Source organism: Rhopilema esculentum, chromosome 8 (genome assembly GCF_057945365.1).
Source record: "Rhopilema esculentum isolate cy_ngs chromosome 8, ASM5794536v1, whole genome shotgun sequence".
NCBI classification, from domain to species: Eukaryota; Metazoa; Cnidaria; class Scyphozoa; order Rhizostomeae; family Rhizostomatidae; genus Rhopilema; species Rhopilema esculentum.
In genome coordinates, this window is record NC_142822.1 from 9,313,811 (window position 1) to 9,331,193 (window position 17,383).

General features: G+C 37.8%; 1 protein-coding gene across 4 annotated transcripts in view; it reads left to right on the forward strand.

Moving 5' to 3' along the window:
• The first annotated feature begins 2,087 nt into the window (after positions 1–2,087).
• LOC135694795 (3',5'-cyclic-AMP phosphodiesterase 4C) overlaps positions 2,088–17,383 on the forward strand; it is a 93,072-nt gene continuing 77,776 nt past the window's right edge. Inside the window, exon 1 of one of the 4 annotated variants that reach the window (XM_065213665.2) lies at positions 2,088–2,438. In XM_065213665.2, coding sequence (XP_065069737.1) covers positions 2,371–2,438 — 68 coding nt within the window. In that variant the 5' untranslated portion in view covers positions 2,088–2,370. Of the gene's footprint in view, positions 2,439–8,548; positions 9,475–11,332; positions 13,486–17,383 lie in introns of those variants that run through there. The other 3 variants (XM_065213667.2, XM_065213669.2, XM_065213670.2) reach the window with 3 other exon arrangements.

Genomic DNA, 17,383 nt, shown 5'->3' on the forward strand with positions numbered 1-17,383 from the left:
TTGAGGACAAAATTGGGAGGGGCGGAGTCATGCTAAACAAACGTTAGTGACAGACGTTTAGGTAAGAAAGGAAGGGTGACCTTTGGTTCAAAGTGCACAACGATGTGAATAACAAGAAGCAGTTGTATTGATTGAGAAAATTTTAATTCCTGAACAAAAATGTGCATCTACTTTGTCTCGATTATTTTCCTCTACTCCGCTCGGTCCCTTCCCTTAAAGGCATTTGACATGCATAAGCACAGCGACTCCAAAAATAACTTAGGCCAAATTGCTCAGAGCTCGCGCACAAGAAAGGAATTAGAAACTGCTCACGTGAAACCACTGTGCGCTGCTCTAGGATTTCGCCGATTTGCAGAAAGGTGGAAACTGTTCACGTGTTTTACTCTGTGCGCAATTTGATTGGTCAACCGCTCGTAAGCCACTTTTACATGTGTCAAATGCCTTTAATGCAGGAGAATCTGGTACCCACCCAAGGGTAACTGAAGCCCGGCAAATCTACTTTTTGAAAATTTAGACTGTTCTTAGATCTTGTTATATATAAAGGTGTATATTGGAATTTCGGGGACACTATTTCCTCTATTTCTTGTCTAAAAGTTATATTTTGATGTAGGAAATCGCACATAATTTTTGAAAAAATCGATTCAATCATCAGCTTTAACATATAACCATATTCGGCGTGGAAGATAGGAATGCAACTGAAAATTTAGCCAAACCTTTAGAAAAGATTGTAGTTCTAGGAGAAATTATCAATTTTTGGAATTTTAAATATACGGTAAGCAAACTTAATTAGCAAGATGATGTCGTAGACTTTGTTGGCAAGAGTGCCCTTTCTTATTCTGCCAAAAGCACAACAAATAGAAAATTGCATTAAAATAACATTATGCCAAAACCAAAGGAAAAATAGGGATTGCCAAGCAATTATCAATATAATTGCTACCTCTTTAGCGTCGAATCTTGCCATATTTTGAAATAATTGAATCTTGTCCATAAATATGTCGATTTCGGCCCAATTAGATATGCCAAAGGTACTTAATGCGAGGACTAATAATTGACAATTGTTAATTGAAAAATATAATATTTTGAATTGCGGCCAGAAAGGTTTCTGCATTGCAAACAATCTTAAACTGGATATCACTTTTCATTTGGGAAAGTTTGTTGTAGCAGCAAGCTTAAGTTACCAATTCCTTGCATATGATCTCTTAACACGGCCATCGACGCAAACAAAAAGTTAGATGATAAAAGGGCTTTAAATTGCAAATAATGAACATAATACGAAAATCTTTGCAAATGACCTCTTTTATTTCCTTAAAAATGGGGAACGTCACCCTTTTGGACCGCTCTGCCGGAGCCCTGCTCAAATTATAAATTTGTAACAAAATCAGGCGCGGATCTAGACCGGTTGTATAGGTTTCAAAATACTCTGTAAATCTTGAATTTTTGATCCAAAATTTCAATTGCAACAATTGCTGCATTTCTCCCTGACTGACTACAGTTCTTCTGAACCCCAATAAGATTCTGACAGAATTCCCAGCTTCCTAATTCGTCTTTTATCCCTAAGTATCCGAGTAATTAAAAATCGAGGAAATCAGTCGCCACTCGAAGTGACAGTTTGGAGTATGCTATCTATGCGCCAGTATTGAAACCGGTGGCTATTGTTTTCTGAAAACCAGTGGCTAAAAAGCATATTCGATATCGATATCCATAGCTTGAAAGTGTGGACGCTTTAAAACAAAATAATACAAAATAAAATACGGATGCAAATAAGAATCTGAGGTTTTGTATTGCGGGACTAGACTTTATTTTTGTCGGAAAAATTCAAGAAAATTAGATTTGCAGTTGCAAGAAGAGGATCAAAGGCCATGCTGAACAGAGTAAAATTGTGATATTTTAGATAAAGTGGGGGCAAATTAATCACATATTACTAAACTCATTAAGCAACTTTTAACAATATTTATGGACCAATAACACACAGGGCTGTAACGTGGTAAAGCACCCCAAAACCGGTCAAAATTTTGGCTAGACCCGCGCCTGAAAGTTTTATGATAATTATACAGATGCAGATAATTATACGGCTTTCGATTCGTGTAAACAGGAAACATAAACGAAGCCGGTATGCCGTAAAAATTTTTGTGCGCTTTGCTTGTGTTATCAATATAAATTCATTGCTCATACGTCCAGTCGCCCTTTGTATTGCTTCTCCCGCGTGTAATGACGTCACAGGAAAGTGCGGAGTGAGACACATTATTTGTAAACAAAGGGGCATAATTGATAATAGGAGAAGAAAGGAAGGGTTGGAAGATGAGCCGGACTGATCTTTCATGCACGAGTAAGTTTGTATAAACAAGACGTGGCGCAAGGAACTTTTGGATCATGTTGCTCAAGTCATATTGGGTTTTTGATGAAGTTTCTCTCGAAGAGTATGGCAGAATCGACTCCTGGTAAGTTTGAGAACTGCATCCTTGAAGCTGATGGCAATTAGCGTTTTGAAATCACTACCGTCCATCTGAAATCGGTTTAATTGCTAATCTACTTTATAGTTCACCAAACTTCTACAGGTTTTTTATTAAAGTACTAATTTCTAACCTGTAGAGTTCAGACTCAGCCTTATTTTAATCAGAGGAGTAACCTGGCAAAAGTGCCAATTGGCACTGGTTTCAACTGACCAGGGGGTGTTATCTAAAAAACAATGGGGACTCTTGCGCAAAATTTTCAAAAAAAACAATGACAAAATGTAATTATTGGCTACTTTTCGGCAATAACAAGGGAGTCTCATGAAATTCGGGGAAAGGGATTTGTTTTATGAGTGGGGTTGATACGGGCGTTTGAGGTACAAAAGAGAAGCCCTGCCCCTAGCATTTGATCTTTGCTATATGTCTGTGAAAAAATGCTTCAATATCGAACTTGCTAAAAAGCAATCCAAATTATTTCGTAACCACAGAATAGGACTTGCATTGAATCTCTGAACTATGGAATCTCTGAATCTCGGAACTCAACATCTGCGGTCCCTCACATCTTAGTCTAGCTAGATATTGGGGAGTCACTTGACCCAATATATCCCGATAAATTCTTGCAAAGTCTCAGATGCGAGAGGCAGATCACTGCTTAAAATCAAGTACGCTCTCGAGAATAATCACACTTTAATCACTAATTAATCACATTGATAAACAGGTCAAACTAATCACAAAGTATAATCACAAAAATAACTTAAAAATAGATATTAGAATCTTTGACCACGTTTATCGGCATATGTTATTGAAAATGCAATATTTAGAATGTCCCTTTCGCAATTTTCCAAACTTTTCATTAACACGTTCGAAAATCTGCAAACACACGCTCGGGAACTTGAACAAAACAACAAGTTATTTCTAAGTACCCTGCGATGGAGCAAAAATTGAGGCCACGTTATGATCCCGGGTCACTGAAACAACCATGGTTGTTTTTGTTGCCCAAATGCCACTGAAGTTGATCTGACCAAAAACCACGCCTGATAACAGCCATTTTTCATTCATTTTTTGCTGATTGCTGTAGGGGCGGATCCAGACAGTTCCGGCTGTTGCAGTTGCAACTGTGACATTTATGGCAAATGATTTATGTCATATTCTTGTAGTTTCCCCAAATAAAGTTTGATAATTAAGTTCCATAATTCCGGAACTTGTAATTTTTTCCCCTCGGTGAAAGTTTCAGAAATGACATTTTGCAATAGCGATATCATTTGCGAGGGGGTAAAGAACAGTGCACATGAATTTGCCTTAATGTCTTTCACAAGGTGTTCGACAACTGTTCACTGTTTTCCATTTCAGGCCATTTGCATATATGTTGCTAATGCTACCGTTCAGGAAAGATAGCTCTTTTGTTGCAAATTCAAATTCTTATGACGAAAGAAGATAGCCCTCACAACAAAAAACATGCATTTGTCATAGCCCCCCCCCCCTTCGCTTTTTCAGAGATCAAAATCTTTTTACCGTTCTTTCTATTATTTTTTGAAACAGAGTATGAAATCAAAAGAGAAAAAAGTGTTTATATACTGCTTGATTTTATTTGATCTTTTTACTAACTTATTGAGATATATTTCTATTATTTGTCTTTTATTTGCATCAATTCAGTAGATAACTCTCTTTATCATTGAAATTTAATTTTTGATGTGTAATCATGGCCAACTGAAAGTACTCGAGAAAAAGAAGATGCACTTGTGTTCAGGAAGCAAAATTCTCTCAGTCAATTCAACATCATTGAGATGTGCACTCTAAACCAATGGCCACCCTTTCCTTCGTTCCCCAGCGTCTCTCACCAGAGTTTCAGCATGACTCTAAATTTTTTCTAAAAATCAATAATCAATGTTTTTCTGAGAAGCGTCGAACTGTCTATTCTGAGCGGTATGGTATTTTATTAGATTTTAGTCCTGGAGATGCATTTTTAACAATTCTAGAAGGCTTGATTTCAAAAATTCGCATCAGACCCAACCATGGTGTCATTAAACTTTATTTTTAGCCCTCGCAGTTTCAGTTTTGTGGCGCCGTCTCTGTTCAACAACTGTTCACTGTTTTTCATTTCCGGCTATTTGCATCTCCATTGTAATGCTACTGTTCAGGAAATATAGCTTTTTTGATGCATATTCAAATTCTTATGCCGAACGTAGATGGCCCACACAACAGAAAACATGTATTTGCCTTGCTAGGTGTTCAGCAACTGTTCACTGTTTCTCACTTCAAGTTGATTTCACCTCTTGCATCCATGATGTAAAAAACCCATCATATATCATATTGATTTAGAATTTTGCTTTTGCTGCTGTTCATATAATATTACTTTGTTCTTTTTCAATCTTATTAAAGTTTTGCACCTTTTTTTCTTTTGCAAATCTGAACGGTCAAATTTTCCTCTGAATACACCACCCTTGACCGGTTATGTTTTCTTTTTCAATTTCATATAGTTTGTTGCAAAATCGTTGCCAAACTGGCATGATTGTTTGTCATTTAACCTATGAAACAGTGTTGTTTAATTTAGCCTATGAATTAGTTTACCGTCACGTGTTCAAACGGCGTTTATTGCGCATGAAAACCTACGATTCAATTTCTAAATAATCACAAATTAATCACAAATTTAACCCAATTTAATCACTTTTGTCACTAAAAATCAAATTAACCAAACACAAAAGTGATTTAATCGCAAACTAATCACTAGTGATTTTTAATCTCGTACACCATTTTGAAGAGTGATTTGCCCTCAGATCAATCTCATTTCATTTGCCGCGGACTGACTTAGAATTTTAAAGTATGACGTCATCAAAATAAATTTTTAGAATTTTTGACATTCGACCACATAACTTCAAAGCCATAAAATATATGCCTTTGAAAACAAACTTGGACTCAAATAGGCTGAAAGATTGGGCCAGATATGGCCAAGAAAGGGTTTGATATTTTAACGGATTACACGCTTTTTTTATAAGGAACCTACCTCAAGGTCTAGTTCCAAAAGTTCCTTTTTCGTAGACCTCAAATCGTCAAATTGTAGTACCAAAAGTTCCTTAATAGTTCCTCAATTTGTTTTGGCTACAATAAGCCTTAACACTTAATAGAGAGAGGGGCGAGACAGCATATGCAGAAACTACTCAATGAAGCACTTGACACACGAGTAGCAAACAATCTATGCGAGTATTGGCTGCAAATGAATGGAACCGGCTTTTTAGTTCTTGAAGCTTGCAGTCAAAAATTTTTTCAAATCGAAAAGTTCCTTAGGGATTTCGTTTTTAGTATTATAAGTTCCTTATAAAAAAGCGTGTACTGTTATTTTATGTTCCGGGCTATTTTTCATCTTCGTATTTGCCAAAAATGGATCACAGAATCGGAATCTTCATGTTGAAGTTAGTCTGTGCTGAAAATTTCATGTAGTTTGGGCCGTCAGGCAGCGAATTTCCCCATTTACATAATTTAGCTTTTTCTGTACATCTCAATGGGCTTTGTTGCTGCAGTGAAATTTTTTGGTCAATTACGGTCAAATCTAAAGAAATATCTAAATATTGAAAACAAAGTAACTCGCGACAAAACGGTCCAAACAACATGAAGTTTTCAATATAAACTAATTTCAACATGAAGATTTCAAATCTGAAGTCAATTTTTTGAAAAAGATCTGTAGATAGCGAGATGCAGAACCGATAATATCAACCCGGAACGGTGATATTCTTTTTATTCACTTTATTTAATGTTGGTTTACAAAATACTAGCTAATAAACAGCTAATTAACACCAACTTGTAACTATAACAAATATAACAAAGAAGAAATCGCGATGTTTACAAGTATCCAATATTAGAAATATATGGTGTGCATAGTCTACACGAGCAAGTAAGATCCGTCTGTTTAATTTTAGCTTTGAATACTTAACAATTTTCTGTCGATCGAATATCTAATGATATAGAATTCCACAATTCATTACATCTATAGGATATTGCATCTAGCCCATAAGTAACAGTGTTCGGCTTTTTTTGTATAAAAGATTGATTTCGTATATTATATGCAAGTTCATTCAACTGAAATATCTCTTTCATAAATACTGGATTTAAGTTATTTACTGATTTGTATGTTTCTATTGCTAGTAGCTGGAGGCTCTTTTGATGTATCGCCTGATTATGGTCAGTGGCGCAGTGCTCGAAGCCCTCCTTGTTGATATTATTTTGATTTTGAGGAGGCATGGCTAAGATATTACTTTCAAAAAACTCCCCTTGTCCTTAGAAGGTCTAGATATGCTCTATTTGGAACATCTCGATGTAGAGATGCACAAAATGTTTTACCCCTAGCACCTCTTTTGAGTAGTGCCTATTCCTTTCAGCTTTATTGCTATATTGATAAATCGTGTTTTCCATGGTCTCCTAAAGCTTCAGGCAGGCACCGCGCAGCCGTTTAAAAGAGGGGGATCTGAAAAGGGTGTGACCGAATTTGTTTTAAACTACGCCCTCTAGAACGCCGGAAAACGCCCCTTTTTGAAAATATTTGCTAATTTCAAACCTAATTTTCACAAAAAGTAATTGAGGGGGGGGGGGGGAAGGGAGCTTAGAAATATCTGTAAGACGGATGGTTTTTGAAACGTTAAAATTGCACGACTTTGCGGCGAGATAGATGCTACCTTGCCTTCGGACTGCCAAGCACAGCCATGCACAAGTATTCAGGCTCGGGTAGCTGGTAACCGGCAAGTTCATTTTGTCACGTGCGCACTTTTATCAATGTTGATCTTGGCATTTGACTTGCTGAAACTTTGAACCGAATTCTTGCTATAAGCTAAGGATTCAGGTATTCTTTCACGCTTTGCTTAATTTTTGCGAGAAGTTAGACACTGAGAGGTTTCTTCTGAATTCTTAAGGAGTGCCAAAAAATAGAAAAATACCTTTATCGGTCTTTCCTTTGTTTGTAGATTATAACAACAACTCGCTGACAGATTTCGTTAAGGCATCATTCTTCTTCTTTCAAGCATTAAGAAGGGTCCCACCCCTTCGGTGATGTGGCCACAACAATTCAACTGAATATCTGGTGCCATGAAAATATTATAGACCATATTACATTAGAATTCTGTTTAAGTGTTGTTCGATTTTTAACTGTAGTTAGAAACAAGGTGCAAACTGAGAGAAGATTAAAGGAACGTTTGATATATGAAAAAGAGGAGGTCCAATCAAGAAGGATAATGAAGCACTCGATAGCTACCTTCGTAAGACACAATTTACGTGATTTTTATCCAAATGAATGGAGCCGGCTATCTGTTTGAGTGACAGAACTATTAAAAAATTGATAGTTACTGGGGGATTTTGTCTTATGCGACATTTGTGCGACTTCAATTCAAACGTCGTATTTTACAAATGTCGAGTAAAATGCATAATTAAGTACATCATTAGAATAATCAATTACAAGCCGATCTCGAGACTCAGCAGGCGTACTATGGCTTGCCTTAAGGCCGATTTCCATTTGACATTTTTTGTGCGCGCGGGCGTAGCGCCCAAATCTGAGCATGCGTAGTTAAGTGATACTGTCAAGTGGCCGAGCGCACAAAAAAGTTGAGACCCTATCAACCTTCTGGCGCTCACAGCGGATTTTAACTATGCATGCTCAGATTTGGGCGCTACGCCCGCGCGCACAAAAAATATCAAATGGAAATCGGCCTTTAAGCACTCCTTGCCAGTTGAGTTTTTGAGAACTTTTGCATTTTGAAGACGCAGTGGGTTGGATCGTTTCGAAATGTGTTGCCTACTGAATATTCTTTGAAAGATATATTTTAAATATTTATTCTAAATATCTGTTTAAATCTCTTTTCGCTGTACTCTTCCTACACCATCTTCAAACACCCTGTAATCTTCCCACACCATTTTCAAACACCCTGCATTTGCCCTTGAAAGTCTTTTGCAAGATGGATAACAAACCCATGCTGTGTTCTTGCCCTGGGGCGCTAAAAGGATCTTTATACAAATAAAATATGTCTTCTTACAATCGCAATATAGTGGTTTTTCTATCATTTTCTGTCTATCTTTTGATAATATGCAATAACATGGCCCTGTGTACATTATTTATTGGCACCATTTTGCCTCGGATTTCAACAAGATGAACACAAAGTCAATCGGAACAAATTCTGGGAGAGCTAAATACTTATGAAAGTTTTTAAGAAACTGTTTTCTAGATGACAGACAACGGATTAGAAGTGTTTTAAACAATCTAAGGGAAGACATTACGAAGCTGGTTGTTGTATAAGTTCTGTACTGTGGAAATTGGGCGCCTTTTGCACATGGCTAGATTCTATGGTTTCTCACAAGCCTCAATTCTGCGCATCCTCTCAAAAAGGCTATTTTATTTTATTCGACACATTAAATTCGACGTTTGACGTGACGCCTTCTTCGAATCGCATACGAGTCGAATAAAATTGCATTGTATTCGACACATGTAAAATGCGACGTTTGATCCAGGCCTAACGGTTCCTTAATTTTCTCTGCCTTATACGTGTAGGTTCCCTTGTAAACGGGCTCTTTATAAAAAAACCATGTACGTCATGGTTCTTTTTGTGAAGGATTCAGGGCCGCCGAGAGATTTTGCAGGCCCTGGGATAAACCGAAAGACGAGGCCCCTTGCGAGTGGAGCCAGCAGAAAACCTCTGTGACCACGCCTTTCATATTAGCTTGAATTGCACTTCAGAATATTTTTTGCAGTTTTTTCCTGCAATCGACATCGACAAAAGCCAGCAGCCTTGCAAACACAAGAATTCCTTATGTTATTCATACGCAAATATTGCCATGCCAAAATTGTCTTTTAAATCCCATCATTTGAAACAAGACGCTTGTCGCCAAAACTAGTTGACCTCCTTGTAATTTGATATGTTTTGCTAACACACAGTTGCTACTAGCTCGTTGGGATTGTTGAAGAACCAGTTTGAGAGTTCTTAGCTATTGCCTATAAGCCGAGGGACTGGGAAACTAGACTCCAGAAAGGTGACGTCAGATTCCAGAGAAGGTAATGAAAGCGCGGAAGCTTTTCACAGTCTTGCTACAATGTATTCGTCAGCGTTTGTCTCTCGTTTGCTTATATGGACTGTGCGCATCCTTTTATTGTTGGTCAAAGGCTACATGCCAGACCTTCCTTTATGAAACTGCAAATTAACTTCGATATTTTGTACCCGGATATTGAGATACGATAAATTAAATTCGATACAATAACAAGCCTCTGTCAGTCAAAATACCTTATTTTTCAAATAATTAAGAAAAGTTGTTCTCAGTCAGGAAGAAATAACTTGCCATTGGCAAACTGCAATGCTTGGTCTTTCGGAAATCTTTATCAGGACATGACCAACAATCACGAACTATTTCCTGGTTGCACTCTGTTGAACACTGTTTGTTAGCCATTAATTTCTACGAAGAATGAATGCTTTTTGACAGCTAGAGAGAAAAATTTGAGAAATTTAAAATTTTTGATATGATGAGCTTACAAATTTGTAAAGTTAATTTATTGTTAGGGTGGTTGATAATTTTCTTTTGGCAAGGGTATCTGTGACGTTGTTATATTTTCCTGTGGTTGCTGCAATTTGTATATGCACAAAGGTTGTTGTCCAATTTGTTCAAAATAAGGGAGAACCAGGCCATGCGATTAGCTCTTGTTGCACAATCTTACAGTATCTAAGAACAGATTTAGCCACGTTAAAATTTCCACAACTCTCTCTTTCCTATTTTAGTTTGTGATTTACCAGCAACGTAATGATAGCTGTCAACAAACCAAATCCACCAACCGTTTTTCTTTTGTAGAATTTACATCCCTGGCTGATTCGCTCTTTCGCAATAATCAATTTTATGTGACCATGAGTAGTAAAAGTGCGAGTTTTTTGTGCACATGGCAAACATTCTGCAAATATAATAAATAAATTCAGGCCTCGAAGTAATAAATTCTCCAAGAGACGGCAGCTTAAAAGGCTTCATTTTGTTTAGATTTCGATTCATGTGTAAACAATTTCAGCGTTTTTAAAAATCCTTTAGAACCTTCTTTCTATATGTTTTATTTTGATGGATATAAAGGCCAATTATCATAACAGTTTTTTAGGCTGTTAGATATTACGAGCAGAATCTGCTATGCTGTTTCACGGTAGACATGAGTTAAGGAATATAGAACGTTCATTAATCACTTGTTGCCTTGGTTGTGGAAAATAAAACACGAAGCACTGAAATACCTAGAGAGGTAGTATTTCTTTCTTTGCACGTTTTGGAAAATTTTTGCTCTTATTTTCATGAAATGAAAGTTAGGCAGCAACAGCAACAGCAGCTGCTATACTAACCACAACAACCATAGCAACAACAACATCAGCGAAAAATTTAAATTGCATTTTGGTACAGAAGCTTATATTTTTGCGTAACATTTGACCCCATATTTTGAGTTTTCTTAACTTAAGAAAGAGCGCCATACATTTTGAATCCGTCACTTAGCTTAGCTATTCTTAACCGTATGTCTCTGAATGCCTTTTCTCTGCTGTATTCTTCTTATAGAACACCCAATTCTGCTAGTATGCAGATACTGCCAATAGTTACAGATGTTAGTGTGGATAACTCCTCTCTGATTGATCATTTAGTGCTATTTCGTGATGGTATCGATTTCCGTACGTTCAGGATTCCGTTTGTTCAGGATTCCGTTTGTTCAGGATTCCGTTTGTTCAGGATTCCGTTTGTTCAGAATCCCTTTCGTTAAGGATTCTGTTCGTTCAGGATTCCGTTCGTTAAGGATTCTGTTTGTTCAGGGTTCCATTCGTTCAGGATTCCGTTCGTTCAGGATTCCGTTCGTTAAGGATTCTGTTAGTTCAGGGTTCCATTCGTTCAGGATTCCGTTTGTTCAGGATTCCGTTCGTTCAGGATTCCGTTCGTTCAGGATTCCGTTTGTTCAGAATCCCTTTCGTTAAGGATTCTGTTCGTTCAGGAATCCGTTCGTTCGACATTCCGTTTGTTCAGGATTCCGTTTGTTCAGGATTCCGTTTGTTCGGGATCCCTTTCGTTCAGGATTCCCCTCGTTCAGGATTCCATTTGTTCAGGGTTCTGTGCGTTTTTTTCCCGTACGTTCAGGATTCCGCACGTTTATTATTCCGTACGTTCAAATTTACAAACGGACAAAATCATAAGTCACCAGTTTTGGCAACAAGAGTTGGTCGGTTTTTTATCCCGTTAATATCTTAAATATTGCCTTTTTATCTCGAGCCCTAACTTGAATCTTCTTTAGCATACTCTTTAGGCACATTTCTTAGAAATGAGTATCACTTAATAATTTCTTTTGACTTGTCTACCCAGATTTTTTCTAATCAATTTTTTTTATGAAACATAAAGCAGCTAGGTGCTTCAAATACATTAATGCCAGACAGCATCGTATTTGCTTTTCATAATCTGTGCAAGCAGGATCGACTGATACAGTACACAGTTAAAAGCAGTTCCACATCCACAAACTAAGCTTATCCTGCCCGTTTGTTTTTATCAGCTTGCTCATTGTGGTCGCATCGCCTTAGCGGTTTCCAAATTGTGGTCTTTCCTCTTAGTAGTAGTTTCTAGTTAAGAGTTACTTTTTGAATGTTTCATTTATTAATAAACAGAATATCGCTTTCTTTTGATGATACCTGGCCAAACCATTTGCGTGTTGTGGCATATGTTTGATCAGTTCCAGGCCTCCATGGCTGTGGTGCTGAGGTCCTAAGAGCGAAAATGTGACATGATTGAGTCTGACCCAGTTTCTAAGAGGAATATGCCCGACACGCTTAAACCGTTTCTGGTTTTTTCATAATACTGGCATGAGCGTTGTGTAAACAAAGAGGTGCTTGTATATGCACCATTCGCCAGCCGGCAACGGATGTTCGAGAAGGTCGTAACCGACTTATATTTTTTCCCTTTAATTAGCCTAATTTTTGTTGTCTACGTTTATCACAATTATCGCTCTTTTCTTTTTTTATCGCTCATTCCTTATTTTTGATTCATTTCTCAGTTTTCTAGCTTTCAAGGGCTCTATTCTGTTTCTTTATTCAGTGAGCCCGGCAAAGTTGAGTGAAAGCTTGAGTTGCCGGCGAAACCCTTCGAGAACACTCGACAGTTCACTCAACAGAAAAAATTTGAAGTAACGAAAGGATCGCTAATTTTTCGAACAGAGAAAAAACAAACGAACGTAGGGCAATATGTGTAACATGGTTGAATGCTCCCCCTCCCTTTTCAGGTGGATAGTCGTTGAGATTTGTGGGTAAACGGTGGAAAAATTATTGATGGTGATTGGGGGTGTGGTACCATATTTTCGTCAGGTTCCTTGTCTTAATATAAAAAAACTAAATAATCAAGGTACAAAAATGATTAAAAACACGCCATTTCGAGCATGTACCCGTTATCAATTGACTTGAGTAAAAACGAACCGAGCAAAGAGAAGAAAATATTCAACACAAGGAAAAAAATTAAAATGTGACTTACCGAAACGAGTATAAGGATTTGGGGGAATAAAAGTAGAATTTAGAAAGGAACTGTTGCAGAGATTTGAATTGCTTGTTAAAACCATTAGGATAAAGAGTTCTAAAATTGAAAATCAAACATAACTCCAAGGTCGTACGTTAGTTGGTGCACGTAATAAGCCAAGAATTGACATGTCAGCAGTTGAGTGGCTAATCGTGTTAAAATGTTTTGATATGTTTCTATCGGAATCGCTTTTGTGGTTTTCTTCAAGATGCTAAATAGGACCTTTTATATGTTTTGCGTGGTCGCGGAACAACCTCTATGCTTGTTCCTTCACATTTTGGTTTCCTCCACCCATTCTTCCACGCATGCTCCGTTGCTAGGAACTAGTTAGAAGCAAAGCGATCAATTTTTTGAGATCAAGAGGTGAAGGGCACAGTCAAAAATTGCTTGCGCTTTTAGCGGTTTACTAAAAGCAAGTGAAATCAAAGTTAAAATTATTCGCATTATTCTCTTAAGATGAAGACTTTCGGATCCTCGGCGCTAGGCAGAAATACGTGAACAGTCTGAACTCGTAAGTTTCAACTGACATTTTATTTTCATCATTCTTAACTGATCGGTCAAGCTGTTTACACAGTCATCAAACCTGATGGCTTGATAAGCACTTTTCTCAGGAACTGGTGCACGAAATTGCACCTATGGGGGTCAAGTTTAGTGACATCGGAGGATCCACCATAGTTTTTTGAAGTTAAGCCTTCTAGAATGGCTAAAAATGCATCTCCTGAGCTAGAATTTAACAAATTACTGTACCGCTCAGAAAAGACAATTCGACGATGCTCAGAAAAACATTGATTATTAATTTTTTTGGAAAAATTTGGGAGTGGAGGAGTCATGCTTAAACTCTAGACACAGACGTTGAGAAAAGAAAGTAGGGGTGACCTTAGGTTCAGAGTGCACATCGATGTGAAAAACATAAAGCTCATTGATTGAGAGAATTTTACTTCCTGAACAGAAATGTGCATCTTCTTTGTCTCGAGTATTTACAGTAGGCCATGTTTACACATTAAAAATGTAGACATTGCAATGATACAGAAAGTTATCTGATTTGATGCAAATCATAAACACATAATAAAAATTTCCCTAAATAAGAAAGTAAATAGATCTAATAAAATCAAGCAGTATATAAGCAGTTTGTATTTTTCAGTCTCTTTTTTCCTTCATGTTAGGCGGTCAAAAAAATAAAACTCTGAAAAAGTGGGAGTCTTCAGCCCCCCTCCCCCTCCACCCCACCGAAGCCGTGCCTGCTCTTCCTAATTTTTACGCTTGGCTCAACACTGAATGTGATTTCGCCATTTTATAAGGAAGAAGATATTTTTATATAGGTTGAGATTATACTTCACCCTTCACAAACGAGCACAACTAGGTTTTAAAACTTGCGTTGAGCAATCGCCTCGAAAGGGAAAAATTATTGAAGTAGAAAAGCTCTGCTAACGAAACATGGGTAAATGCCGAATAATTGGTTATATCTTTTATATTATTTTACTACAAACGGAGCATAAATATTCCGTCTGCTAGATGGGTCTTGCTTTTCGAGTTATTCAAATGTAGAATTATCCTCTTGCAGTTTTCATGCAATAATTAATAAGGGCACAGTCACGGGATTACTAGCCACAACGTTTGATGATGATTGACGTTCAGTTTTGTTCCTTAGCCGCTCTTACACGGTCAAATTTTGTCGAATTCGATTATGTCGAATCTAGTTTTGCTCAGGGGTGGCGCTAGAGACAAAACTTCAAGGTGCCGAAGTCTATATTCTCCGTAACTGCCGACGCTGGATGTGTCAAATTGCCGACAGAAAAAAGATTCGATTTGCCCCATATAGCAGGCAGGGCCGTCGCAAGACAAGCCTCGTTGGGGGGGGGGGGGGGGGAGTGTGGAAGGCAAATTTACCTGATTAAAAAAATTATTGCCTGAAACTTTTTAGCTGGTGTCACGAACCTCTGCAATATATTTTGTCAATCTAACTCTGTATGATAATAACCGACTTTCCTAATGGTCTTGTCAAATCTCTATATCGGGACGGGCAAAATATATAGTTACTACCTGAGGCGGCACCATGGTTGCCGCTGAAAGGGTAGGAAATTTTCGAATTGTGATGCTTCTAGTTCCCTGGAAAATGCACTCTTTTAAGCAGATTTCACTAAAGCAATCCTCCTAATCCTATTGAAAATTATTGTCTTTTTGCAAAACTTTTTTACAGCAGATAAAAACAACAATTTCGCCGTGGTCTTGAAAAATACCAGGTTGTCAGTTACTTTTAAATTTAGATTCCTCTCTCCATCTTAGCATGCCTTATGAATGTTAAGAAAAATCTGGAGCTCATAGTGAATTGCAGTTGACGCTTCTACTGAGAAACTTTAGGAGAAATGGACACGAGGCACAATTTTACCTAAGATTGTTTGATCCTTTATTGATTTTATGACAGGAAGGTCTCTGAAATACCTAAAGCGTTTCTTCCACCGAGCGGATTTTACCTGAAATTTCCTATTGAGATACTATTGGGGTGGGTGTGACAACCCCCCAGTCGCGACGCCCCTGAGTAGCACCTCCAATGAGGGGCACCGATATAGAGCATTTTTCCAAAAGCAAGCAAGCATATCGAGCAAGCAATAGAGCATTTTTCCAAAATCGTTTGTTGTGGGTGCAAAATTCTCCCTTTCAAAATTCCCCCTCCCCGACCCCACTTTCCAACCTGTGTCGGAGTCCACGAGATTTTCTCGGCAATTTGTGCCTTGTAAGAAACTTAATGCGCAAATATTGCCTATTGTTGAATATTTCTTCCTATCTATGTTGGAAGAAGTTAATCGACGGTTTTCTCTAAACCATTTGTTTGTCTTGAGCTATGCGGTGAACAATGCTATTGAAAAATAGTTGATGAAAAAGGACAAGAAGTGCTTTTTGAAAAATTTATTACGCAAAATGTGCTCATGATCGAAATGTTTTCATTGGCAATAATAATGTCTTGAAACGAAAAGAGAATCCCTTAAGAAGAAAATTCATTAAAGACTTTATTTATGACAGCGTGATTTTGCTGTTGTTAGGGTAAATTTCCTTGAAACGGTCCAAAACATGATCCAAATCAAGCATCTCTGCACGTTTCGCATGAATTCTAAGCAGCAACAGGGATTTCAACCGAGAGGAGCACGATGGTATTGTGGGTCATGCGAAGGAGCACCATGAAATTAAGTCACAGGATATAATGCCACAATGATAGTAAAATTGCCGAAGAAAAGCCATTGAGAAAACCATAAACCAGCCAGTGCAGTTTTCTCCTCGATTATTTATGTCATTCAAACAACATGTAAACCGGGTGACATCCATCAAGTGCCGACGGTATTGAGAAAGCAAAAATTGATTGGCTGCCGACGGGGGGGCTAACAAAAATCTAGGGGGGCTAAAGCCCCCCCTTGCCCCCCCATGCCGCCACTCCTGGTTTTGCTTCAGGTTTGTCGAATCGAATGCCTCTTTACACGATCAGATTTTGTCGACTAAATAACAATCAAACACCTAAATTTTTATGCAAAATGAAGAAGCAGGTTGCTTCAGTTGCCATAGTTTTAGCACTGGTTTTGAAAAGATGACGAAATAAGAGACGAAATCGTACATAAGGGGCAAATGAATGGCTGAAACATAGGCCTTTTTCGGAACATATTTTGCACTTTTGAACGAGTGGCGCTTCACCAAAGAAAAATACTAATGAACTACATGAGTATTCAGCAATGAATAATGCTGTTTCTTCATTTTTTAGCTGAATTTTGGCTGCGCTAATTCCATGCTTTCTTTAAAATGATTGTAAACAGGCTGAAACAGCGTGGGCGAGATATAAAAAGTCATTCCTTTCGATTTGTCAAAGGGAATGGAACACGTTGGATTCTTGAAAATCGAATTCGACAATCTGATTATGGCATTCGACATCCGAACGGGATCGGATCCGAAAGGATCCGTACTCAAAGTAGTACGGATAGGCTTTGCATTTACACGGGACCTGGCGGACCCAATCCCATTTGGATCTGGTATCCGTACCCGTTTGGAATCGCTTTTGAAGCTGGTCCCGTTTGGATCCGATCCCAAAGAGGTCTCGTGTAAACGGTTGGTATCGGATCCAAACAGATACGGATCCAAAATAAGGGGGAAGATATCCATATCGAGGAACTTCAGAGATTGCATTCCTAGACTTGACGCAAAAAAAGACAAGAAATTTATTGTTTCGAATCTTTCGACTTGGTTTAATCTTAGCTATTAAATCTATTTATCAAAATGTCTACTTTTTCAAAATGAATAAAGAAGTTTTTAAACGACCACAGAGCAAAGTTTTTGGTTGGACTGATGAGGAGTCGGCTTTAATGCTGAAAGATGTGCAGCAATATAAAGTAAACAAAGTCCAAGGAGCATCTAATTGAGAAGTAAAAAAA